The 27,539-nt window shown below is 35.8% G+C and overlaps 2 protein-coding genes across 3 annotated transcripts; one reads left to right on the top strand and one right to left on the bottom strand.

Moving 5' to 3' along the window:
* Positions 1–13: 13 nt before the first annotated feature.
* Positions 14–2,031, bottom strand: Pym (partner of Y14 and mago). The gene is made up of 3 exons (XM_070293759.1): positions 1,869–2,031; positions 1,373–1,466; positions 14–1,296 (listed from the first exon to the last, which is right to left on the bottom strand). Exons 1-3 carry the CDS (start codon positions 1,897–1,899, stop codon positions 774–776), a joined length of 648 nt encoding a protein of 215 aa, XP_070149860.1. The 5' UTR covers positions 1,900–2,031; the 3' UTR covers positions 14–773.
* Positions 2,032–3,138: 1,107 nt separating this feature from the next.
* Positions 3,139–26,971, top strand: LOC138932178 (uncharacterized). Of its 2 annotated transcripts, none has more exons than XM_070293757.1 (8): positions 3,139–3,444; positions 7,026–8,034; positions 8,636–8,735; positions 8,862–9,042; positions 24,226–24,417; positions 25,453–25,642; positions 25,712–26,004; positions 26,399–26,971. In XM_070293757.1, exons 2-8 carry the CDS (start codon positions 7,782–7,784, stop codon positions 26,957–26,959), a joined length of 1,770 nt encoding a protein of 589 aa, XP_070149858.1. In that variant the 5' UTR covers positions 3,139–3,444; positions 7,026–7,781; the 3' UTR covers positions 26,960–26,971. The 2 variants fall into 2 exon arrangements, with proteins under 2 accessions (XP_070149858.1, XP_070149859.1); XM_070293758.1 differs by lacking the exon at positions 3,139–3,444 and adding an exon at positions 4,863–5,599.
* Positions 26,972–27,539: the final 568 nt, after the last annotated feature.

A 27,539-nucleotide genomic window follows, 5' to 3' on the forward strand; every position in this document is an offset into this window, starting at 1 on the left:
TACAGATCTTTACATTTAAATTGTTTGGATAATATATATTTATTCTATCTTGTGGATCGATATAATATAAACCCTAAAATCATTTATTTTATTGAATCATACTGTGCAAAAAACAATTCGTTTACCGAAAACTCCAGTTATTTTTATTAAAACTTTTACATTTTACGTTTTATTTTTTATATGTATATACATAGTATTCCCTCGCTAATAAAAAAATTTTTCGTTTCATTAAAGAATTCTCTTTTTATTTCAAAACTGCAACTCTGGAGCATTATCTGACAGCATTACTTTAATGCCAAAAATTCTTATTTGCTCTTATTCTTATCTCATTCGCTATTATTGTCATCTCCCTTTCATTTTCAACTGCTGCAAAGGTTTATGACACAATTTCTATCCCAAGTTAAATAAGTTTACTATTGAACAGAAAGCAGCCAATTCTAAGTACCTTTCTGTTAGTGAGGAAATATTATATATGTATGAATGTGTGTGTGTATACGTATAATGTTTACATGATCGAGTATTAAAATCATTGGTATAATTATACCATTTCATTATAAATATATTTATCAATATTATTGACCTACGCACTGAGCAAACAAGAATAATGAATAAAAGATACAGTTGCTGTATGTAAAATTGCCGATCGTCAGAAGGAATAAACGAGTCTTTACTCGTTTTATCAAGTAATAATATTACACACTTGTTGTTGACAAAGTTTTAGGATTGGATGGCACTAATAAATCCATGTCAAACTTCTAATTAGATATGCTGCTTTATGGAGCAGCTTCTAATCTTCTTATTTCTTTGGAAACCTCCGTTTTTCGTGCTACTTTGTCAAGTATCTCCTTATCAGGATTTTTCAAAGCACCAGTTTTGATTTTTTCCTCTAACACTTCAATTTCTCTAATCTTTTTGCGCAAATTCTTTAATCTCTTTTGTGGATCAGTTATCGTTTTCTGTGTACTGTTTGAATTGTCTTTAACTATATTGTTTGTCGTAGTTTGTTTTGCAGCGGATAATGGCTTATCATTATTATGAGTTGAGACTTCTTTATGAAATTCGGGCTCTGAGATCGATATTTTAGACAATCCTTCGGCGATAGGTTCAACTGCTTTAGACTTGTTTTTCTTTTTCTTCTTTTTCGATCCCTCTTGCGCTTTTGCTTGCGTACCAGGTATTATTTTATTTTTCCCTGCTAGAGCCTCTAACTTGGCTTTGTGCTCGGCTATAAATTCTGGGCTAGCTCCTACTGGATATAAAGGTTTCTTCACCAATTGCTTTCCTTTGCTTTCATATCTATAAAAGAAATAAGATGAGAAATAAATATAAATTGACAAATATTGAAAATATTGAAAAATATTATGAGACATACAATGGAACTTCTTCTTGAGGAATATATCCATCCTTTACACGCCGTTGTTTACGCCATGTACCATCGGGTCGTTGGCTTGCTGGGATAAATGTACCTAAAAGTAATAATCATATATTTTAATCGTAATAATATCGTGAGTATATATACACAAAATGCATTAACTTTAGACAAATATATTAATTAACATTTATAATTGCATACAAAAATATTTGAAATGTACTAAATAAAAAAAAGAAGTAGTCTTCTAGAATTAATATATTCGCAAGTGTGTGCGAGGATCCTAGTACAGGAATTATCTCAAAAACATGTTGCGGAGTTTGAAATATGTGAAAGTTTATCCAAGATTGATTATACAACTGTTGCGCATAGAAAAGAACAATCTATTATTACACGAAACTGTTAGTTTTCACGCTTGTTTACGCATATTCAAGGTTAGAACCGGTGTGTAATCGAAGAGGTAATTATGAACGCGATACAGTGAATAATTGACCGTTACCAGTCTCGTCCTTGATATAAGTTGACGCCATCGCTGTGTCCCCCGAGAACGAGCGGGTCCGTGAAAAAAATAAATAAATGTAAAAAATATTCGACTATCCGCGTGCCATTCTGCGCGATTATGTATTGCACGGAATTGTATACCGAATCTCCAATGAGATTGGTGTGAGTGTATGTGTATATCTGTACATGATTTGTGATCGTCGGTGGTCGCGGTCAACGTACCTCGTACACCGACAGATGTCGCGCACATTGAATGCAAGCGCGTTGCATTTCGTATGCATTATTTTTAATATCAACAGATGTCGCTGGGAGTTTAATTGTATTAGACGTTCCCGCGCTTTCCCCGCACGAGTATCTAATTGAGCTGGTTAAAAAACGGACGCTCTATTTCCTTAATTACGTAGGAAATAGCAGAGATTGAATATCGATGCGCTTGTCTTCCGTTCGCAGGTTACTAAAGGTACAGTTGGTCTTTCCTTTGACGCGAGTTTTAATCAACCCTCTAACTTTTTATACTTTATGTATATGTATACATATATATATATATATATATATATGTAGCAGTTTTGGCAAATTTTCTTCAAGATGGAGAAGTGGACTTTCTTTTGCAAAGAAATTGTAAGGAAATATAGTTGAATGCTATCGAAATTATTTAAACTATTTGTCTGTTCTAAAAAATGTCATCTTATTACACATATGTATAACGATAATATTAATAAATATGTATATAACGAAACACACACATACATATGGTATTATAAAATCTATATGTATAACAGAAGAAAATTATTGGTAAGATATTTATTAGGATTTAGGATAACCATTATGCAATATATAAGATGGTTACTTTTTCTTAAATAATTAAAAACACATACATATATTATATGATATTATATTATATGTTTTTAACATATATTTATTTATTTATACATATATAAAAATACTTGTTTTTATACATTACTTAATATTACCAGGCAATATTTTATTATACTAGAAAGTTACCCTGCACAATAATTTAAAAAAAAAAATCTGTGATATATATAGATCGAGGACTTGTGTAAAAAAAATTTATAAATAAAGAATTAAATTTAAATCATTTAACATAGAATATATATGAAAGTTTTAGAATTTTCCATAAATAATATAATCTGTACTTTTTTGCAGGACGGTCCAGTACACAACGAGTGGGATTAAGAAGCAAGGACGACGCGCGAATATCTCGACATCGACTCGAAGAGTATAAGCGATCCCGAGGGTTACCCTTTTGATCTAGCCGGGCTGCTTCCGCGTATTCCGGGGATGCTGCGCGCGCGCACGGAGGGTTGCGCTCCGCGGTCTCATCTCGCAGTTTCGCAGCCTCCCTTTCGCGACCCGTATCAGGTCTACCACGGCTCAATCGAAGGTGCGTGCCAGTAATTTCCCGTAATTTCATCGTCCTGAACAGCCGGGACAGGAGGCACTTGGCGTCCGATCGTTATTGCTGAGAATCCCGGACCTGGTTTTCGGGTCCAGTCGTCCGGGTCACTCTCGATTCGGATGCATCGCTCTACGTCGGAAAATGGAAACCGTAATTGGTACGTATGCCGCATCACGCGAATCCTCGTCGTACATTACAAATTCCTCATTTCGTGTACATTTCGTATAATGGAATATACGAGATTCGATTAAACGAACGATTCGAAGAACTAATTGTTTCCGGATACCTTTCTCATTTGCACGTCGCTTTTAAAGGTCACCGGATGATATGTGAAAAAAATGGAATCGTGCGATGCGTATCGTTCGATAAAAGTTCAAAGGCTCTAAGGTCAGGAATAATATAACGTATCAAGTTGTAAAGCTTTTCGTTTACGATGCCTTCCGTACAGGAAATCTTACTTTGACCTACGTAACTATCGTTAAGCAACAATCGGATTCGTCTAAGTAAAAGTTCATAGCGGTTAATCGATGTAAATATATTTTTTTTTATTGCATTGGCATAAATTTACATTTAACTTTGTTTTAATGTTCGGAAGGTATATGAAAACGCGAAGATTTATTGATCGAGGAAAACGTTATTTGTTTATAAAACAAATTTATAAATGCAAATCGAAATTTTAATTCAAAATCCAAATCAATTTTATTTCTATCTAGTTTCATATTAAATTTAAAATACTCACGTGATTAAAATATTCTCGAATAATAGAATATGATTTTATATTTAAAAAAAAAAAAAAAAAAAAATGCATAAATTATGAGGATTAATACTAGAATAAAGATAAGTTTCTTAAATATTTCTCTCCTCAAACATCCATAGTCAGAATAATATTTATCAAAGTAAATGCACTTTCTTTTCTAAGAAATCTATAGATAATCGAGATAATATTTATCGAAGCGAATGCACTTTGAATACTTGAACGGTACGCGGCAGATTGCAAGTAAAATCCAATTCTATTCACAGTTGCATCCTATTTTTTAACAATCAAAATTGTGCGTATATATAATTTAAAATTTCTACTACGTTTAGGCTATTAATAGAAAAAATAATAATTGTAATGCAATAGTATGATCACACAATTTACATATTAAGTGTATTACAATATAAATCTAGTCCGCTAATTTATCTACGTTTTAAAAAAATGTCATCTCTTCTTCTGTATTAATAAATTTAACGATTTTTAAAAGAATCAGAATAGTTCAAAAAATTAAACAAAAATGCAATATCGATTTTTTAAAGCAGTGATTTATTTAAAACGCAAGACTATCGGGGAATATATAGTAACATGGAATTCCAAATCCCAAAATAGCGATGGGAGATTTAACGTTTTAAAGCAAGAAGAAAAGAGAGTAGCAACAGAAGAATATAATTTTCCACAGCCTTTTATTGAGATTATACTACATATATTTGCACACATACAGGAAAAAAAGAAAAGAAGGAGAGAAAAAGAGTAATAAAATAATAAATAAAAGAGAATCCCTCAACATCTATTTATAATACTTTTCTATTATCATACTTGTCATTGGGACAAAAATGGTAGCATCTACCTGAAATGTACAAATTGCATAAAATAGTATATACAATAAGATAACAAGTGAAAAATGCGTAAAATTTAATTTTTAGTTCCTAATCGTATTTTTCCAACGATTAATCGAGACGTGACACCAGAAAAGCAATTGATATCTTGAAAGACGTCGTTAAAATTTTAATAACGTAATCGTTGTCGCGCTTACTGCGTTATGCATTATGATCATTCGAGAGTTAAGACAGGGGGATCGAAAGGAGAGCTGCCATGACGTGATGTTGAACGGCTTCGCCCAAACTGCGGTCCTGGACCTTGCAACCTCCTCCTCCTTCTCCTTCCTCCCTTCCCCTCCCTTCACCCATTCCCCTTTTCATCGGACATTGCACCGATGCAGACGAGGCGTATGAGAAACGGCCGTCTCGCCACAAGACGGGATCGTCACTCGCGGGAAGAGAAGAAGGCGGCTTATGACGATCGAGACGACGCGCCTGCACCGCCCCATTCTCCCATCTCTAGGACCACGATCTTTCTCGCGAAACGAGAACCAGCCCCGGGAAACTTACGTAACGATTGCGGGACGGCATCTCGTACGATTACAGGGACGGGATTTATCCTTTACCAAAATTCCAAGCGGGACGCGAAACCGTTCAACGAGAGTCCGACAAGATGCGAACAGAGATCTATCAAAGGGTTCTAATCGTTAACAGAAATCCTTCAATTTAGTATCTCAGTACGTGTAACACTTGGTAATAGACTTTTAATTTATATACTTACACATTTTCTTACGTACGTACGTACTACTCCATATATAGCGACGACTTCGATTTTCGCTTCATCATCGCAGAGTCCTGAATAGAGATAATACCCGAAGTGTTACGAACCGTGCGGCGAGTAAGCGCGCTTAACGCTAGATTGAACTTTATCCCTGTGCATACCTTGCCCCCGTTGCATAGAATACCGCGATACGTTACACAGCGTGCACTTTACAGCGAGACGCGGCTTCGTCAAATAGGCCACGACAATGTATACATATATCGCGCATACACGACGACATTATACGCGCCACACGGCGTATCGAGTACACATTGAATATCGCTATCGCGATGATCGACTTTGCACTCATAAGATCGTCGGCCGGGATTTTACGGCTTCTGCGACAACGTTGCGTACACAGTTTGAAAATTTGGCTTAAACTTAACATATATATGCCCGCACAAATTTTTCTGTTAATTTAACATAATATAGAGACGTTACGCGAATAGTGACACTAATACTACATTAACATTTCAACACAAAATAAATGCAAATTTCATAGTTTTATATTAAATCAATATATTTTTCATTAAATTAACATAGAAAAACATAAATTTTCCAACTGTGTATCAACTGACATAATGGTCAGCCTTCTATGGAGAAACGTATACAGTAGATATTTCGAAATCTCAAAGCGCGATTATGTCCATAAGGTGTTTCGAAACTTCTTGCAATTTGGCTGCTTTAGATTATTCACATTCAACTTTGTCGGGTAACAAAAGGAAGAACAACTATTATAGGAGATTATTATGTATATTATGATTATTATGTAATAATGAAACTTTCATTGTTTGACAACTCGGTAAAGTTATACTTTAAGTATATATATATATATATATATATATATATATTATTAATTATATATGTTATATAAATAAATATGTATATATATATATATATATATATATATATATAAAGATTCTGTCAAGAATGCTGGTTACGCGAAAGTTATTCCGTTATTTAAACTCTCGAAACTCGCGTGATTTCTAATTATAATCTCTAAATATAGTCTTAAATTAATTAATTTATTTCTCATTGATTATGTAACACCTCAGACAGGATGCATATCTCAAAGGCAAAATAAAGAAACATCACCACATATTTAAAAAAAACAACTCATATCTTTATTACATATCTCTTCACGTAAGCATGATTAAGAAATCTTGTACAAATTTAAAAAAGAATTAAAGTTTTCACATCTATCACAAATTACCGTACATTAATTATATATATGATTTAAAAAGTATAATCTCTCTCTCTCTCTCTCTCTCTCTCTCTCTCTCTCTTTTCTTGTTTTAATACCAATTATTTTAATTATATCTAAAAACAAAATATTATTACAGTAACGCATCAAGATCTGCCAGAAAAAGGAGAATGAACCTTTTACATGTGAATAAGATTTACGATGGCCGTGCAAACATCGAGAATTAATAAGAACGAGAAAAAGGGAGTCAAGCAAATAACAGATAAAGATTTCAACTTTAAATTCTTTCAACATAATTTACCATTTGTCTTAAACGTATTATCGGTAGCTAAAGGAAAATAAAGGATAAAAATTGCGAGAGCGGCATTTTCGACCATTTAAAGAAAAGATTGAGACAGATTTATCTTTTTATATCGCCATGTTCTTACATAACACGATGTTTGACGATATTATTGCTATTTGAGGCGAAATAGAATGAGGATGCGATATGCTAGCCTGTCGTAAAGGCTTGTCGCAAGAGAATCACAGATGAAATGACATGTCTGAACCATCTCAATTGTATGCATATAACAACATAAAACTTACACATATACATGTTTACAAGATTAATCGAGCAATTTCCATGCATCTCTCGCGATGCTCTCATCTCCGAAATGAGAGAGAGAGAGAAAAAAAATAAAATCAAAATGCGATAAATTAATATGGAATCTAAAACATTAGAACTAGACGCAATAATAATGTGAAAGAGGAAGGGAAAGAGAGAAAAAGAGAAGACATAATGATCGTAGAACCAAGTATACAACGTAGACCGGCCGATTAGTTTCGTCCTCCTGGTCGATACGGAATTCGTTTAGCCGGCAAATATCTCGGTGATGTATCGTCAAGCACGAATGAAATGGCAGAAACGATGGCACACAATCGTACGAGATACGTCAAAAGGACAGCTAGGAAGCTGAATCTCACGTCGATGACGTTCCTACCTTCCACCGTGGTCGCGGCCGCGATTAACGCCGAGACGACGATACATCCGACTAATCCGTCCACGGTAGCGACGGACGATCCTGCAGCAGCCGTCACTACCGTCAAATCTCCTCGTCACGTCCATAACGCGACGGAATACCTGGTCGAGCATGATGAGCTTGAGCATAGTAAGTAGTGCGTTATTACGAGAGAAGGTATATGAATGCTCAATGAGGAGCAGCGGCGGTTTTACGCGGAATTTTAATTAGTTATGCATTTTAAAGAATGAAATAGTTGGCTCAGCCAATGGAGAAAAAGCTAACATATATATTAAATTTAATAATCAATTTTCCCGTAACGAGAATTTGACGATAAAAAGACTTGATCTTTCAAAAAGTATGTGACAGAAACAAATATGTTCTCATTCTCGCTATTATATTTTTCAAGTTTATTATTTTTTTAACTTCTAATTCTTTTGTTTGATATACACATTTAATTTATCGTTAAATGTTATGTTAATTGTAAATATATCTTCTTCGGGTAAAAGAATTATTTCTCATTCCGCTCGAGATGAACTAAAACGTTGATGTTAAAATTTTCTATTGTCATAGATTTACGCATTTATATTTGCGTTTACGTTTCCATTAAAATATTATGCATGCGTTAAACTTGAACAGATAGAATCGTAAAAATTTCCTCATGGCCGCTGCCACGTTTCGCCAGCTAATAAAATAATTCGAGTTATTATCGCGTTTTTGTTTCAAGAGTTTTATGATCATTATATTTCAGATATCCTCGCCAACTTTTCGGACATACAGACCGTTTTACTCGCATGCATATCGACATTATTACCGTTGATTATCGCCTTGGGAATTGCTTTTGGCGTCAGGTATGCTAACTTTGCTTATTGCGAAAGAGATCCGAAATATTGGCCGAATTATTTTTTAATTGCGCGTAGTCAGCGATAACAATTTTCTTTTTTTTTCTTTTTTCTAACATACATATTGTTTCGCAGACACGTGTGGCAAAAGTATCGAAACGGCCGAGACAGCGGGCATGTCCCGGTTTTCCCCAAAAATTTACCTTGGTACAAGAGCGCATGCAACCGCGATAGTGCAGTCGAGTTCCAGCATCAGCATCCACATTCCGGGAATGTTCCCGTTCAGACTGCTACGAGGGTTCTCTCCGCACAGGATGTAAGTTACGATTTTTCGACTTTTTCACAATCCTACACATCTCCGCAAGAAAGATGTTATATAGACAAAATATCTTCGCTATCGCTCAAATGACGGAGCGATTTTTCCAGATAATGCTAGAGATAGTGTGAAATGAATGAAAAGTCGTTTTTTAAAATATAGATTTGTTTTCATTCATAAAAATTCTGAAATATTGAGTATAAAGTTCGAAAATGGCAACTTTAAAAAATATTGATCCGAAAAAAATTTCCCCTGAATTCGGACAAGATATTTTCATCTAGATCTCATCTAGATAAAGCGAGATGAAATTCGTCGGGCGAAAGGAAATTACGGTTGGGCTCGATGAGAGATGCGCGTAGTGAACTTCAATGCAATCGATACATATATACGAGCTTGCTTGTGATCCCCGTATGCATGCTCGATTAGCTTACATAATACGGTAACCACGCAAATACCATCGGCCTTGGTTTAAATCTTGAAGCTGTATCCGTAATAGGATACACGACGGACATTTACGGAACTCGGTCCAGATTAAGTCGCGAGAAATGCTCCGACATAACTTTTCTTCTCGCGTCGTGAATCTTTACGGTGTGGTTACGCGAATCGAAGAAATGCACAGATCTCTCTCCCCGAGAAGAATCCGAGATTGGGCCTGCAAAGCGGACCTGGTGCGGCGATCGAGGAGCCGAAATCTATGGCTACAGACGTACCGTTATAACGCTTTGCATTTAATAGCGATACATGTGTGTTGCGCTCATTCGTCTCGCTTAACCCTTTTCGCCGATGGACTCCTTCCGGCAAAGATCCTCGGCTAAAATACCGTAACGCGCGCGCGAGCTCGTTTAAAATTCGTACCTCTTGCATAATTAATTCACATTCGAAAAGTTGAACTGAAAAAATTTCATTCGCGGTCTAAATTAATGACGAAAAAAAAAAATAAAAAAAAAAGAAACACAATTAACGATAGTCGGAGACGACATATATTTCTTTCATAATATACTTCCAAAATTTCATCATAAATTTTTTCCAATCTAATTCCATCATATTTGCAATCTTTGCATTTATGCGAGAGAGTTGCAACAATGGATCGTCTTCACACCTCGTGCACGTGCTCCAATAAATAATTCGTGTTTATCGAGCTTGCGTTTAGATCCAGTACATTAACTACGCCCGCCAATCGACGTCGCGGTGTATATTATATCGTTCGTACTGCATATTGTGCGCCGCAAGCAAGCGTTGCACACATGTGCGTGTAGGCGAAAATCGCACATTGCAAACATACAAACGCATTATACATATATACGCACACATTATTATTATTTACGTATGTGCGTATGACTCAGCTAAAAATACCGTACGTCTGGTTGGAGGCGAGAACGAGTGGGATTGACCTGATTTTAATTTTGCGCATACGCGATCGCGATAACGGCCGCCTTAGCCGAATTTGTCGCGCGACGCATAATTATCGCGAATTGTTTTCGTTCTATTCCGATATTGTCTCGTCGTGCAAATGCAAATGTCAATGCGCTAAGGTCAAGAAAGGAGCGCATTCCATTATAGCCGCTATAGCGCGCTGTCAACTTCAACGAGATCGGCGCGACATACAGATTATAACGCAAAATACCGGGTATAAATAATCTATTATATCAAGTACTATATTATTGATAAGCGCGAAATTTTAAAAATAATATTAAAGTTTTTCTCTCCCAAAAAGAATAAAAACTATAGCGATCAGTGATATACAGCTGAAAAACGCGATTATTCTCCAACAATATTTAATAATATTTAAGATTAACTATTATAAATTATAAGTAACAGAATGAAATTATGTCTTTCTTAAAAATTGAAATATTGCATAAGTTGAGCAGAGAAATATTTTTTTATCACACAAGCTTATAACACGGTGACACTACGTTGTAATAGTCAAGCAAGTTGATCAAGAAAGCTTCTCTCGTCGACTAATGAAATAATATTACTCGCCTTCCTTTCGTCCGCCTCAACCGGAGTCTGCGAAGCAAAAGGGCATAAGCGCAGACGTTGGTGAAAGTTGCATACGATGTTTGACTTTTGCAATTAAACCGGACCAGCTTTCCATGCGTGGCAATCCGTTTTTTTTTTTTTTTCCGAAGTGACGGTTTCATTAGTATCGCAGGTTGTCCGCCTCTCTAATTTCGCTGCTTCTTTCGCTTACTTTCTAATAAAATTGCGGTCAATCATTTTCAGCTTTCGGATGCATCAGCGCGCGATTGTCCGTTTCTACGATGAGTAAAATATATCTCATGGTAGCAACGTTCCTCATTTATATAATTGCACAACTGTGTGTGTTGCAATAATGAGTATTTTTCACAATTATTTGCGATATTAAATATTAACATATACCATATATGACACGCATTTGAAATTATAATTAAATTGAATAATTTAAATGTAAATTAATGTACTCTTTCATGTGTGTGAAATTAAAGCGTAAAAATATTATAATGTAAAATTTCTCTCTTATTGTGCGCGAAATAAAATATTCACGACTAATGATAAATACTTCGCGTCATCTTAAAAATGAACGATCTTCGACGAATATACAGAAATATATAAAATCAAAACAACGCCGATGATCACCGCGGCTCTGATAGAGCCTTCGTCATCGAATAAAAAATTTATCCCGCGAATCAAGATTGAAACGTACTCGGGAACCGAGTAAAACGGGCTAGCGGAACTTTGATCACACGTGTCCCTACGGAATTAAATGCACTCGAGAAGCGACCAAAAGCGAAGTTGCCGAGCAGAATGGACGATTGAAATTAATTCAGGGTGAACATTTCTTCGATGAAAGCAGAGAGGAGTATAGATTTGATGTCGATGTCTGAGTCGATGTTTTTATAAGCGTCGTAGCAATGCATTCTTCCAATTATTCACGGTTATTTTAAACTCTGCGTTTTATTCCAAGTTATCTCTCTTTGTATTATTTTGATTAAAATGAGGGAAGAAAATAGAACGTCTCTTTCGAAATTTTAGAAGCAAGCTTATATTCGTGTACAAATATATCTCGGTTTCTTGAAGCTCAGATGCTACGATTCTACCGATGAATCAAAATTAATCGCGAATTTTGCGAAAAGATGCACAAACGCAAAGTATTTATTTATATTTAGATACATATATATTGTCACTTATTGACGACAGTATCTTCATTTTGACGTGTTTCACGTACATCACTATTTTATTATTTTGTTCAGCACTATTAAAGCTCACTTATTGCATTATTGGCATACGTCACAAAATTTTATAACACCACCTTGGTTTTTATTATTATACAAGTGTGCAATGAGAGAAGATGCAATTCTAATAACTATAATAAAATGGTGTGTTTTTTTTTCAGATATAAAACAGGTATAAAAATGAAATATTTCCATCTCAAGACACTAATAAAGTGACGTAATTTACTGTAATATGTACATAAATTGTATCGAGATGGTTTTTCCATGAAAATAATTTCTACAACACGCGCACGATGAAAGAACTTTTCGCGTATATTTTCGTAGTCTTGTGTTTTAAATAAGGGAAAAGCAAAGGTGTTAAAAAAAAAATTTTTTTCTTTTTTTTTTTTAAATTACATTCTAAATACTAAATTTTGACCCAAGTAAAGTGTTCCCGATGAGAGCACCGAAACAGAGTACACTTCTCACTTATTTGATTTGGCGCGAGAATTTGGGAGATTTCGCGTCCCTATTTTCCGCAACTCGCACTGCATTTTTCCGATAATAGTAAGACGCCAGCGACTCTCCCTTGTCTATGCCAGTCGCTAGTTGCTCGCGTAGTACTCGGTAGTGGGGGGTACCGCGCGCCTTCTTAAAGCCTTGCGGTTTTTTCAAAAGCACCGCGCTACCCCCACTGTTGCACATTCTAACCCCCTCTCCCCCCACCCCACCCCACCCCCCTACTCGTCCGCTCTAACGCTTATGCGTATCCGCGAGGACTCGCATTGCATCCTCGCACTACCTATAAATCGCGCTTTCCCCTGCATACCGCCTCACCCCCGCGATCCCTCTTTCTCTCTCCCTCTCTATCTCTCCAGCAGTCCTGCGTTGCTGCTCTTTCGCCTCTCTCATCGTTGCACCACCGCACGATCTTCTCTCTTTTTCTCTTCGAATATACACACATACGTAATACATACACGTGCACGCTGCACTCGCTTCCGCACGTCTCTCGTCGCTTCTTGCCTATGCGTCTATATTCTGCGCGTCACACACGCACATACACACGCGCGCCTCTTTTCTTCACCTTCTTACTTTTGTTAGAGAACATTTTGCAATGAGAATTCTTTCGATATTAAATAATTTTTGAAAACTCGGAACAACTTGCTTTTCCAGAGAGACTCTTTATTCGGAAATATTTGTATAAAAGCGCGATTAGCCAATCACATTAAAATATATATTTTAAATAATTAGCGCAATAATTATTCTCAGCTGTAATTTTTGCTGCATTCTTTAAACGTACCGGTTTCATTTGACGCGCGAGAAAGAAAAAGAAGAATACCTGAAAAAGGAGAAATCTTTTATAAATGCTTTCTGAATACGGGCTTTGGATTTCAATAATCGTTGGAATGATCGTTGTACTACATGTGCAATATGTGCGAATGGCTATACAGCGATAGCGACAGAGCGCCGTGAAAGTGTGTCATTGTTTACGCATAGTCGGTTTGCACTGCAACTCGTGTATCGATACTTTTTTTTTTTTTTTTTCCCCCAGCTTCAACTCGTCGGTTGGTTTAGTACTGTCGCGATATTTTCAGATACGCTTTAAAGAGATGATAAAGAGCGCTAGATACTGAAAAATGATTCATTCTCTAATTCAACACGTCGCATACATATTTTATTTATCTCTTCTGTATCTGTTAAGTGAAAATCGATTTATTCGCGGTTTATTAATCTTATTTTCTATAAATTCTATATAATATTGTTATTCCACAATATCATGATAATATCGTTATCCTTGTTTCTCATGTAATCGAACGCTATTCGGACGCGTCGTGTTTCTGTTTACCTACTACGTCATCGTTGCCGATCTCTGTTTATTTCTTATTCGTTTTTCCTTTGTTTTTTTTCTAATATTTTCGAAGTTCTGTTTCGTGTAATCAGTCGGCAACGAGTCTCGGAAGGAAACGGACGTGAAATAAATAAGTATCGTTCTCTCGTTAGATAATGTTAATCATCATTTTTAAACCGAGATAATCCTACAAATTTTCCTACTCGCAGAGCCATTAAAGATCCTCTTTATCTTATCAATTTTTCTTCTCTTTAATTAAACAATATCGCTAAATAATATTTATCTTCGTCGCAAGATACCTATATATAAATTCGCAAAGTGTTGCATTTTTTGCACGTTCGTCCAAGTTTTTCATTTTTTTATCGAGAAGTGTTCTCGTACAATTTCGTGTAATTGGCTATTGATTATTTCGCAGATAACATGCGTTTAATAATAGAAAATGCAATCTTTACATTTATGTTAATACGATACATACCACGCCAATTGAATCATCATGCAAATTCGAGTGCGATACTAAAAAGTTTGATATTTTTTTGCATTGCATTTACGTTAATATTGCTTTAAATGAAAATTAACTGAAAATTAAATCAGAGCGAGCATTATATGTAAGATGAAGATGGCGAATTTTTTGTTTGAATAACCACGTCTTTCTCTCTTTTCTGCTATCAAGAATAATTTCAAACGCAATATTGAAATACTCGAAAGGATCAAACTTATTCTTATACGACGCGATTATGAGTGCAATAAGCAGCACGCGGTTAATTTGTCTTTGCCCTAACATAATTGAATATATCGAAGAGAACTCTCTCGCAATTAACTGCAGTATGTATTAGCTTGCATTGCGATAAGCCAAACGATTTGAAAAGAGAAGAAAAGTAATGTATGCGCCACATACTTTCACCGTGAGTCATACTATTTATTCATACTGGCTCGAACGAACCGATCGCCTCTTGCAATCGCGAAGACGAAACTTCGTTTCAAGCGCGGGCTATATGCATATTAAACGTGTCGTTTTTGTCGAACACGCATACACACACACACACGCACACACGCACACATACATATACGCGTGAGAGAAAGCGATCTGTGCTTTAAACCGTCGAATTCGAGGGATCGACGTGTAGGCTCTCGATATATACGGGATCCCAATGAAGAACTAGTCCCGATCATCCCCCTCCCTCTCTCATTCTCCGGCGAGGAAAATCACGCGCGACGCCAAAATAAAATCGGCGAGGGCGTGAAATGCTCGCGATGCCAATTTCGTGGAGGAGATAAGTTTAGGTCACCCGGCGTTATAATACGCCGGCTAACCTTACTTTCGCATTGCTAGATTCAATTCATGCCAAGGCTGACTGGGTGCGTTGCCCTCGATTGCCCCTATGCCGTTGCGTTGGTCGACGCCGCTCGATCTTCCCCTCGTTCTTCTGCGACCGGCGCTCGACGCCGCTAGACATTTGCCGCTTCTCGTAGGGAGAGAGAAAGAAAGAGAGAGAGAGAGAGAGAGAGAGAGAGAGAGAGAGACTCGACTCAACTCGAGTCGGAGTCTGGCCGATATACGGCACGCATCACTCCCCGCAAAAAATAGAATGAACCGTGTTAGCTATCGGCTATTTTAGGGATGTTTAAAAAGCTCGACGCGATTAAAGAACATAAGCGATTTCGAAGAATTCATTTTTGGATTGAAAGCAGCTTTATATTAGGATCGAGGCTGCTCTAGCAATTTGCCCTATTTATTCATCTATTTATTTATAAAACGAGAGAATCTCTCTTTTCTTTGTTGTAATTTCTTTGTGATCGCGCATGCAGATCGTACGAGAGAAAGGAGATGGAAATGTATTATATAAAAATTAAATACTATTGCTTGCTCTCCCCCCGAAAAGAACAATAAAAAGATAAAACGAAAAAGAAAGAAAGAAAGAAAGAAAAAATTTAATTAGCGAAAACAATGAATTAATTTGCGTCTAATATTATGGCCGAGCAGCAAAAGCCGGAAAAAGGTATTTTAGATCAAAAAACTCGTTTGTATGATAAACACAAAGATTAAATTTTCACAAAAATCAATCACGACATGCATATTATCTTAGGACAAAAAAAAATATACTTTTCGTGGAAGTTTCAGCTTGCATTAAAAGACGCGAGACGAACGTGAAAGAAAATGTTTAAACTCGACGATGTTTGTCGATATTTTTCGGGTGAGAAAAAAATATGAGAAAAAAGATCGCAATTTTGAATTTAAATACAAATGGCAATGAAAATGCCTCGATATCTTATTTTTCTCAAAAGATTTTTTCCAATTGCTCATCTAAAACTCGCGCCAAATCGAGAAATTATCACGAAATCTCCGTCGAATTGACGGAAGGTTCGATTGATTCATCGCGAAGGATCAATTAAAATGGAGCAACATTCGCGTAAAACGCGCAACATATGACATAAATTATGTAATTTGAAATATTAAAAGCATTATTTATCGTTCATGTGTCGTCGATGACGTTTCATATTAACGAGCATTATCCGGAATTCAATCGATTTCTAGATCATGTTGCATCGGGGATTCTTCGATATTGTCGCATATCGTGTATCATTTTCTCAATAGAACAGCCGTATCCATTCATCGCGATACGTTTATTGATAGCGAGTTATTTCAATGCGTCCAACGTACACACGCGCGTGTCAGGTTTGAACTAAATCTTCGATCGATAATAACAAGTGGATTTCTCCAAAGTAGCGTCAAATTTCTTTCGTATTTATTTTTATTTAACGCAATGCTTAACGATGCGAGAACTTTTCATCAACGTGGGGCGATTTTCTTAATAACATGCTTTCGATAACTAGATAAGCCTGTCTACTGCTTATCTATTTTTTTTTTATTAATAACTTATTTTTTCATTTGATTTATTCATCCTTTTTTAAAGCCCATATTTTAAAACAGGTCTTTAATTTATGACGGAATTTAGGAGAAGGAATTCTATTTATTATTTCATGTATTGTGAGTGTATATTCCGATTTTTTAAATATGTGTCTTTATTATAAATAGAATTATATTACGAATATTATAATATTATAAATTGTCTAAAAATTAATTTCTCTCTCTCTCTCTCTCTCATTATCTCAGTTCAATTTTCTCATTATCTTCCAATTCGATTCGATTATGATACGCGATGTTACGCAGATTTTTTATGCTTCGCGCAATTGCTCGCGGGTCTATCCGAGCGATTGCTTATTATTCGCCCGTATATTCGTCCATGGGTGCATTTCGCTTAACCACCCGTTTATTCGGCTGTACTTCCACATACTCGTCTCTCTCTTTCTCTCTTCTTCTCTCTCTCTCTCTCTTTGACCATACGCGCGGGTCCGTCCGACCGACTGGACCCGCTCGTCGCGGCCGTATCGTGTCCGTGGGGTGGCTGACCTAACAGAAGGGGTCGTTGCACTCGTGCGCCTGGGTCCGCTTTCACCCTACCACATCTTTCTCTTTCTCTCTATACTTCTCTTTTGGTCAGCCTCGCGCGCGCCGGCGGACCTATCCTCCCATCGCATCTCTCTTCCACGCATCGCGGATACGATATGACTGTTCTTTCCTCCCTTCCTCCTCTCCCTCTTCGTCCTGACTTCTTTTTCTTTTCTTTTTTTTTATTATTATTCTTCTCTTTCTTTAATTCCCTCACTCTGTACGGTTCTCTACTCTTATCCTACATACTGTCCATTCCGCTCAAACCTCGACTGTGTAGCCGGGACCAAAAGAAATTATAGTTATTTGCCACCGACCCTTTCGGATAGTCGATTATTTCGCGGCAATCGTCCTCCCTCCTCCATTTCTCCCCCCTCCTCTCCCTCTCTTGCTATCCATCTCCTTCCTTGTTCTCTCTATTCTTTCTCTTTCTCTCTCTTTCTCTTCTCTTTCTCTCTCTTTCTCTTCTCTTTTCCCTTCTTTTTCTTTCTTTTCTTCTTTTCCCTCCTTTATCTTCGATTGCGGTTAATTATTTCGGACAATAGATAGATAAATGTTAATCACGATTAGTCACAAATTACAATTAAATATTTATTTCTAAATTATCCCGTGAGGGACTTAACAATATCAAGAAATTTGTTGTTATTGAGAATGTATGATTAGATGTATTATTAGTAAAAAATATATTTGCCACTCTTCTCCCCCTTAATTTCCTTTTCTATTCCTCTTTCGTTTTTTTCTCGATCCGTGCTACTTCTTATTTCTCTCTCCCTCTTCTCTCTCTCTCTCTCTCTCTCTCTCTCTCTCTCTCTCTCTCTATTCGATCTCTTTTTTTTTCTTTCTCTCCTTGTCTCACATCCTCTTCCTCCATCTCGTCTTCCCCCCTTCTTATCTGTGATTACAGAATCTCTTCATCACGAGCAAATCAACTTCATTCTTTGAGATGGAGTTCAATTTTGTGATGGTGCTAGAAAATATTATCAAAGATGTATCTAATATGTTATCAGTAAAAGTTCTATGTTTATATTTTAGTATAATATCGCATTTTCTAATAATTTCTCATTAGACGATATCAGAAATTAAATAAAAATTATAATGGCATAAATAAAGGAATAGAGAAAAGTTGAAAAAAAAAAAAAAAATTTAAATCCAACTAGAAAAATATAATAATTCATTTTTTAAAAATTGTTTTACTTTTGTGTTTCGAATTGAATTAATTTTTATATGGCTTTCCTATTCAATTTTACAATGCTAAGATACAGCGTGATATTTTTTGATAAGATTCCGATAATATATTCGATAATGAAATTCTACATTGGAAAGCATGATAAAAAATATGTATATACAATAAATATGTGACGTCAGATTTTGAATATAAAGAGCTCTCTCTACATTCTACAATATTATAGTTATAACAAACGGATCTTTCCGAGTTACGTTAATTGAGATAATTATATTCAAGACAATGGAAAGTTTACACTACGCCATAGTCGCAAATTTAGGTTTTTAGCACGGAACAACGAAGCGCAGTTATCGAATGACGTAGTCGTTATAAAGTGATAAGGCCCGTTGTTTGCTATATGTTGGCGAGGCGTACCAGACTATGATAGAGATTAGCTTATCTCTCGACTACGAACCATAAGGAGGTCTCTGTTCATTTGCCAGCACTATGTCAATATTATTTCGCTGACCGTCGTCATGCGAACGCGGTTCCGAAACTGCAGCTTTATTCGCAGCTCTCGCGTATCGCATTTCTGATAGAAAAAAAAATCATAACTTCGTTATAAGAGGCTTCTCTCTAAAGATAACAATTGAAAGGAAGAAAAATTATAGACAGTTCTGAGAAAAAAACGACATTGCTACTTTCTAGCTAGCTCGAAACGAATGATATAATATCTAAATTTTTCTTTAATAAAAAAAAAAAAAAGAGTATCGAAGCCAATAAATGGCGGTTTTGATTTTATTTTCCGTTGACTAGAGTAGGTTTTTTTTTTAACATACAGAATTTTTTCGAGTCTGACGTGTGCATCTTTGCCTCTCGCGGCCAGGCGAGATTAGATTTCGCTCGATTATTTGCAAATATTTTGGCGCAAGAATATCAAGTGGCGTATTCAGTGGCCTGTTGTGAGAATAGAAAGATGAAACTCAAAGCTGTTGTATGTACCGTTCACCAAAGTTACCATTACTTTTTATCTGGCACGGTTTTTATCATAAAGGTCAAACAAATTCGAGTAGCCAATTCATATCTGCCGCGGCTGTCTTTTCTGAAACTGCCATCGGCCATAAATGTTACATGAGCGGCCAAAGCGACTGACATTAATATGTAAGCGTTATATAAAGGAAAGAGACACGGATAGGTTCATTTCCCGATGTAATAAATATTATTAATATAACTTTATTAATATATTAATATAACTTTAATATAATAGAGCTAATAATAATATTTAATCAATAATAATAATTATTATAATTATCATGTGGGATGTAATAATAATAAAATTGAATAAAAGAAACTTTATGTTGCAACAACAGCGATATCGATGGCCGTTTTATTCATAATTTTTTTTTTCACGATATTTCTTATTTATTTTCTAATAGATGACACGACATAAAAAAAGATAAATTATAAACAATTAAAACTTGAGAACAAAAATTGTTTAAAATAATATCTCTATCTATTTTAAAGAAGTAAGGAAGAAATACTTCCTTTCTCTACATTAATTTTGTATTTCATAAATAATCTTACAAATGCAGTATTTTTCGACGATCTTTTTTGGATAAAATCTGAAATTTTAAGAGTAAGAAATAAACTATCATATATCGTATAAACTATTATATATCTTTTTTCTAATTAAAAATAGCTTACAAAATTACTAATACCTTGAATTTTCTAAACATTACTTGGCGTTATATAACGTGATATAATATACTGACATAATATAAGCAAACTAAGGAAGCAATTCAATATAAGTGCAAATCACATCGGGGAACCTTGAATCCCCGAGAGACGTTGTCGTCATTCCTCTCTCCTTGATGCATCAAACATTCATAATCAATTACGAATGACGCATTAGAGCCTGACCTCGACGATGAAATATTTCCGTTGGCTAGTCTTTGGACCTCCATTAATCGCAAAAGCACAAGTATAATGCTACGGAGTTAAAATAATTTTTTCAAAGAACCCAAGTCTATAAAAAGAGAGAGCCTACACCCACAGAAAAGATTTCCGGATCTAATGCTATTACTCTTCAATCTATCATAAAATAGAATCGATATAACGACGATGATATTTATTATTGAAAAAGGAATATTTTAATCTTAAATGGAAAATTCTTAAATCTAGAATAAAATACTCTTGGTGCTATCCCGTTAATTCTCTCACAAAGATGAAGATGGAAATTTGTAACAATCTAACATCAAGTTATTCTAAATGCAAGAATATAAATATAAGCTTAGATTTGTATATGTTGCTCTTGTCTCAAGATAGTAAGACAATCTTATTTAATTCGAGAGAGAAGAAAAGGAATTATTGATTTAATTTTAAAATTGTTTTATTTTTATACCGCATAAGGTTGTGATACGATTAAATGTGTCAAGAATATTTTTTGTCTCATTATCAGAAATCCTTTCTGAGAGTGTACTTATATAATATCAAATGCAGTATTAACAATTAAATATAGCGTAATATGACAAATAATTGCCTTATAGAAAAAATTAAATTTAATTTAATTTAAGAAATTAAATTTGTAAGAAAATAGAATATGAAATAACGTGATATTTTTTTAGATACCTTGTATATCTACTGTTCCCGCGGTATTACATGCTATCCATAATTAAATTTAATTTTGCATTGATTATTGTAATATTTTTTTATTAAATTTACATATTGTGGGTTTTTTCTTCTTCTTTTTTTTTTTTTTTTCTTGTTTGGCGACTGACTGACGCCTATTTGTTTAATCATCTCGCAGACGCGCCGTGATGTAATTAGAGTCTAGACTATCTTACAGATGATGAAATAACGTTCAAGACGGTGTCTATCTCGTTCGTGGCTTTTTATTTGTACGGCCGTGGTTTCTGTTGTGATATAGAAAGAGACTAGAACCATTTTGACCGTCTGGGACCTCTAACGGTATCGTTAAAAGGTGCGTCACGTGTCGAATATTCACGCTACTTTTGGCATCTCAACTAATGCGCGATCTATCCGTCGCTTCATTCCGCTTAATTTATTTCTCTTTCTTCTCTTCAACATTTTTTTTTTTTTTTTTCTGTAGAATATAAATTATATAGCAAAAGTATGAAAATAAATAAATAGTGGCAATTTAAAAAAAACGCGTTGTATCTTACATTATTTGTCTATCTTTTGTCGCAAAAGTGTTTTTTATACCTAATGTATTGTCTCAAGAATAAGATTGGACTTGTGTATTTATGACGAGAATTCTTATCGTAAGATAATCGTAAGGTAATATTAATTCTAAACAATTCGATATATTTTGCAGATTAATTGCGCCGATTATTTTAATCTGAAAAGATTCATCTGTTAAAAATTGACACTTTGAGCTTCACATTGTCAAAATTAATGTGTGATAGTCGTTTAATCTTTGAACTTTTAAGTATTATAGTGTGGACATATCATGTTTCTCGATGATTATTTATCGATATATTCAATATACGAAGTATAATTAAACAAATGTGACATTCGCTGTAAAAAGGAGATCTATTAACGGCGATCAATCCGAATGTCATAATCGCTGCTAGAACGTTCGCGTATAAATATCCGTCATTCGTCGTGACCGTCTGCAACCTCTAACGGTGTTAGCAAAAAAGCCAGACGCAAAGCGACAAATGTCCTTGAGTGCTTAGTGCGTACTTGAATGTCTGCTAGAAGCGGCGACACGGCTGCTCGTATAATAGTATAATAACCTAACGCACAAATATATTCGAGAGAGATTTGTATCTATAACGTATGATGGACAGCATAATTTTCGCGAGACGTATAGGTTCTCTATTTAGAAACTACAAGTTTCTATTATACATATATGCGCGCTAATACGAGTCGGAAATTTAATTAATTCTACATTTATTTAATAAATTAGCATTGATTACCGGTTAAGTAATATTTAATAATATTTATTATATGTACGCAACATTCTAAGTGCTTATCTATCTAATGTTATCATCTTTCGAGTCAGCTTCCGATATTAATAAAATATCACAATTATATTATATAAGATTGCATTAATCGCACTCTCATTTTTATAAGACGTGGATTTCTTTTCTACATATAATTCGCAACTCACTGACTCGTTTGATTTAATATTTTTCTCTAAAAATTAGAACACACAGAAAATAAAATTCGTGGACGTGTCTGTTTACATAATTTTCTAAAAAAATCCGCTGTGTAATATTCGACTTATTTACCGATTCACGTGAAAGGTGAAAGGCTCAGGTATATGGAACAGAAGGAGGCGATCGGAACTCGTCTATACGACACTCCTAGATCGCGTACATCTACCGATGAATGCCCCCGATGGGCTTTATAAATATAAAAAATAAAAACAATATATAGATATGTTACAAATATTTCGAGAGCTTAAAATTTTTTTTACTAAAAAATAACCATTTCGCATCGTCAAATTTTTGATATACATTTTCTATACATTGAATATATTTTTTCCTTACGTCGCCGAGTCTCCGTTTAGTGGATGATTATAATTTGAAAATATACGGAAAAATATGAAATGCAACTGGCTTTATTCAATTTGTCTAGAATACGAAGCACATGTGCACTCACATATGGCCGCGTATTCGTGTTTTTGACTGCCATCCGCCAAGTACCGAGCCAAGTTCTCCGCAATGATACCTGCTCGCTTTGGCTAACGTGACGACCGGTGTGTATAGCGATCTAACAGAAAAGGAACGGAGAAACGCAGCGCAAGAGCAATGCCCCTTGGGTCAGGTTCAGTACCCTTTGGCACAAGGCAGCCCGGAGAACGACGTAACCGGCGTGCATCTGCGTGCGTATTGGTGAACGCGCGTACACGCCAAGTTACTACACACATCTACTTGCACACGTTGCGAGAATGGCTTTTCGCGAGTGACGCGTGATAGATAAAAACTCAACGAGGCGTTCTTCTCTTTCTCCGCGTTTCGTAAATTCGGATAGCTTAGCTGCGTTAAATCCTACCGTATCACCGAAAAGTTCGCATCTTTGTTCGCGTTCTTTCGAGCGGCGCCTCGCAAAGCAGCTTTTCCGGATTTACGATGCTGTCGACTATTCTATGCTAAATATAAATGTCGACTTTTGTATTAAAAATAAAAATGAACTATCTAAAACACAAAGTATCGTTTTACATAAATATGGTTACGCTGTCGAAGATTTAATTTTTCTCAAATGTTTGCGAGTTAATGACCGATAATGTAAATACAAAATGTTTTCTTTTATTCTTTATAAATTCGGTATATATATATATATATATAAAATTTAATTGTCCATACATATTTGCGAATTAATATGACCGATATAGTAAATATTTTTGCTCTTACAGTTTATATATGCTTTATATAGTATATATATATACAGACAATTAAATTTTTGATAATATAATCATGTATAACTGTAGATACTATTGTGTACTTTTTATTTTCACAACTTTTGCACATGTTTTAACATACGATCATGCTTTTATACGTTTCAGTTGGTGGATAGCTTAGATGCACCCCGATATGTATGCGAAACGGAGGTGATGGAGGATGTAAATGTCGCCCCGGCAGCGGTGATGATGGAGTACACTACTTCTGGTAACCATACTAGCAAAAATGCAAACGGAAACATCATCACTCTTACGCTCAAGAATAATCATCTTATCGTAGAAACGGAGGAACGTGCGGTATGTATGTTTTCGAAAAAAAAAAAAAAAAAAATCTGACGCGTTGTTATTGCAACCGAATGCGATATATTCCTGGAGTCTTTTTTTTACTCAAACGACTGATATTTATTCTAATTAGCGAGATATATACTGCAAAAAGCGTCGTAGCAAAACTCCGTTGACGATGCTCGCAAAACCGGGTCGGGGACGAGACTCGCTCGTTTCGAGATGGGAAGAGGATTCATAATTATCGAATTTGGCCGACCCTGTAAGGTCGGAGGTTACCGGGCAATTTTGCCCCCACCTATCGTCCTACTTAAAGCCTCGTCTTCGCAGAGGCTCGTTCCTCGAGAATCCTCGAAATCTTTCTTCGGATCGCTCGCCTTCGTCCATATCTCGTTTTCTCTTTCTCTCTAGTGCATGTTCCTTGTCTTCTCGTTCCCTCCCTTTCCCTCAGTTTTATACGCCTTTTCATTTTCCGTTCGCTCCACTCGCGCTCTTATTCAATTCATTCTTCTCGCGCACATATGTACCTGTGCAAAACGTCCCAACTTTCGAACAAGGAAAAGGCGTGGAGCCGACTCGTGTCTGTAATTCGAGAGTCCACGTTAAAACTAAAAAAAAAAGATGAAATGATTAGAAACATTATGTGATTTTTGGTATGAGAATTTGAAATGTATGACCAGAGTGATATGTTTGGTATTTAATATCGGCTCGAGTTTAGTTTTAAAATACTTAATTTTTTTTAATAGTAAAATATTTTACTTTAATTTTATTATTATTATTAATTTCGCACCAATCAAATAATTTTTATTATTTTTATTTTATTTCCGTTACTTTTACTATAAATCTCTTATTCTTTGTGTCCAATTTCAAGAATTTATCATTTAACAGAATCTTATTTTGATAATAAGTTAGAAATTTTGATCGTCAAAAAAGCAGAAATTAATTTTTCGCATAGAAAAAAAGTGCGAGTTATATAGAATATTATTCCTAACAAAGATGATAGTAGAGAAAATTTTATAATTTTATAATTATGGCGATAATCGCTTTCAGGTAACAATGGAAGATAAACCCACGTCGAGATACAAGGATAGCGGATGCTCATTCGTGGTAGAGATACAACCGGATTATGATAGAGAAAAGACGGAAGGTACCAAAGGATCTTCCGACGACATAACGGCCGGTGTCACCGATCAACAGGCTTTGGTACATAGAGAGGAGATACCAGACGATAGATCTTCAGGTAATTATTCTCGTGATGCAGATGATACATCGCCTTCTAACATGCGTCTTTTATCTCGTGGTTTCGCAGGTTTCGAAAATACGCGATTGTTCGGAAGCACCAATACCGGTCTGTCGCAATCGGATCTCTCGATATCCAGCCAAGGCTCGGCCAATCCTAGTTACCGCTATGGCAATCAGATCGAATACGATTCTGGTAATCTCGGTTATCCTATGTATGGCGGTAGTTACGAGTCCGATATACTATCGAGAAAGCTGGAGGGACGATCCAAATGGGTCGAATTCGATAAATCGCCGGACATAGAGAAGATATTGTTGGACGATTCTAGAAATTTGACCAGCGAGGAGGATGAAGACAAAAGTGTAAGTGTTATAGATAGAGATTTAGTCAATTCTTTGAATCGTTTTTTATATTTTTATTTATTTTATCAATTCTCATATAAAATTGAAAGGACACGAAATAAATCTGTATATCGATGTATGTATGTATATCAATAAGAAGAAAAAAAAGTAAAACTTGTTTTTTCAATCATATTTTTTTTACGGATTAATAATTAATAAAGTTAACATTTTTATTGACATACAATGAATCGGAAGAGAGAAAGAAATTTCGATATTAATTCATATTTTTATGACGCATTCACTAGTAACACTTCAAAACTAAAACATCTTAAAATTAACTATTTTGTGCTCGAAAAAATAATATAAATATATATGTATCGATCGCGAAAGACGAAAATTCTTCGTCCGCTTGCAGCCGCAGTTTTTTGGAAAATCAAAAAATATGTCGTCCCTGCAAGACGTCGTGAGCGCAGCGATACGTGAAGGTACATTGGAGATTGACAGTTTGCCAGACGCCGTGCGATCGAATCCGAATCTTCAGGTGAACGGCACGACGCCCAACAAACTGGAGATTATGGAACAGAAGGCTTTGAGCAACGATTTTTCTGGCAAGACGGAGGGTAACAAGCCCGTGATAACCGGCGCGCTGCTGAAGGATGACGTTCAGGAGGATGCGTTCCAGGAACAGCAACGTAAACTGGGTAATGGCACGCTAACGCCCGAGCACAAGGGCGATAACAGGACGACGGATCGCAAACCGGAAGGTAGCGTCTTCGTACCGAGTCACAAACGAGCGGGCAGCATCCCGCCGCGATTGATCGAAGAAACGCTCGAGATGGATCGTAAGAAGTCGCTCGATATCTATAATAAATACAGTCAAATCAAAACGAGCACCAAGGGCATGTTACCGAGCTTAAGTCCAAAGTTTGAGTTGCTGCAGAACGAGGTGAGCCCGATCGAGGAAAAGGAGAGTTAATGGGAGCACGAATAAGGGGATGGGGGGACGTGTGGGGAGGGAAAATGCAATGTCCTCGGGAGTAAACTGCAACGAAAGATACTAGTCAGGGATTATTGAAGAAATGCAGCGAATACGATCGCACTTGTACGGCGAATATAGTGCACTTGTAGGAATTACATTACTTGGTATAGAGCGAATTTATGTGTAAAAGGGAACTTTCTCGTACCGCGATGGTCGATCGCGCAGAGATCATAATGATCTCGCGAATCTAAGCCGACTAAATGAGTACCTAGCTACGTAAATACCGTGCGACGAGGAAGATTTAATGCGACAGATTAGCTTTTATTAACATATAATCGATTCAACCGAGGAGAAGAAAGGACGCGGTCGCCGCTCTAAACGCTCTGTCTCCACAACATTCTCTCTATTCAATATTTTCAAAGATCCGCATGATCAATTATAATGACTCGTTTCTCTTTTGTGAACATAACGGCAGATGTAATATATAGACAGACATGCGACGGTATTCTTTCTCATTATAGTTCAAAAAATCGTTTCTTTCGTTTAAGATACGATAATTTAAGATGACATTTTCTTA

The sequence above is a fragment of the Polyergus mexicanus genome, unplaced genomic scaffold (genome assembly GCF_030449975.1).
Source record: "Polyergus mexicanus isolate NDT 795.1 unplaced genomic scaffold, iyPolMexi1.0 SCAF_4, whole genome shotgun sequence".
Taxonomy (NCBI): domain Eukaryota; kingdom Metazoa; phylum Arthropoda; class Insecta; order Hymenoptera; family Formicidae; genus Polyergus; species Polyergus mexicanus.

Bases quoted from the DNA above. Each gene is read 5' to 3' on its own strand.
- Pym (XM_070293759.1), bottom strand. From the start codon at position 1,899: ATGGCGTCAACTTATATCAAGGACGAGACTG. The intron at 1,467-1,868 runs GTAACGGTCAAT...TATTACTTTTAG, and splicing joins TTATATCAAGGACGAGACTG to GTACATTTATCCCAGCAAGC. The intron at 1,297-1,372 runs GTATGTCTCATA...TTTCTTTTATAG, and splicing joins CCTCAAGAAGAAGTTCCATT to ATATGAAAGCAAAGGAAAGC.
- LOC138932178 (XM_070293757.1), top strand. From the start codon at position 7,782: ATGGCAGAAACGATGGCACACAATCGTACGAGATACGTCAAAAGGACA. The intron at 24,418-25,452 runs GTATGTATGTTT...AATCGCTTTCAG, and splicing joins TAGAAACGGAGGAACGTGCG to GTAACAATGGAAGATAAACC. The intron at 26,005-26,398 runs GTAAGTGTTATA...GTCCGCTTGCAG, and splicing joins AGGAGGATGAAGACAAAAGT to CCGCAGTTTTTTGGAAAATC.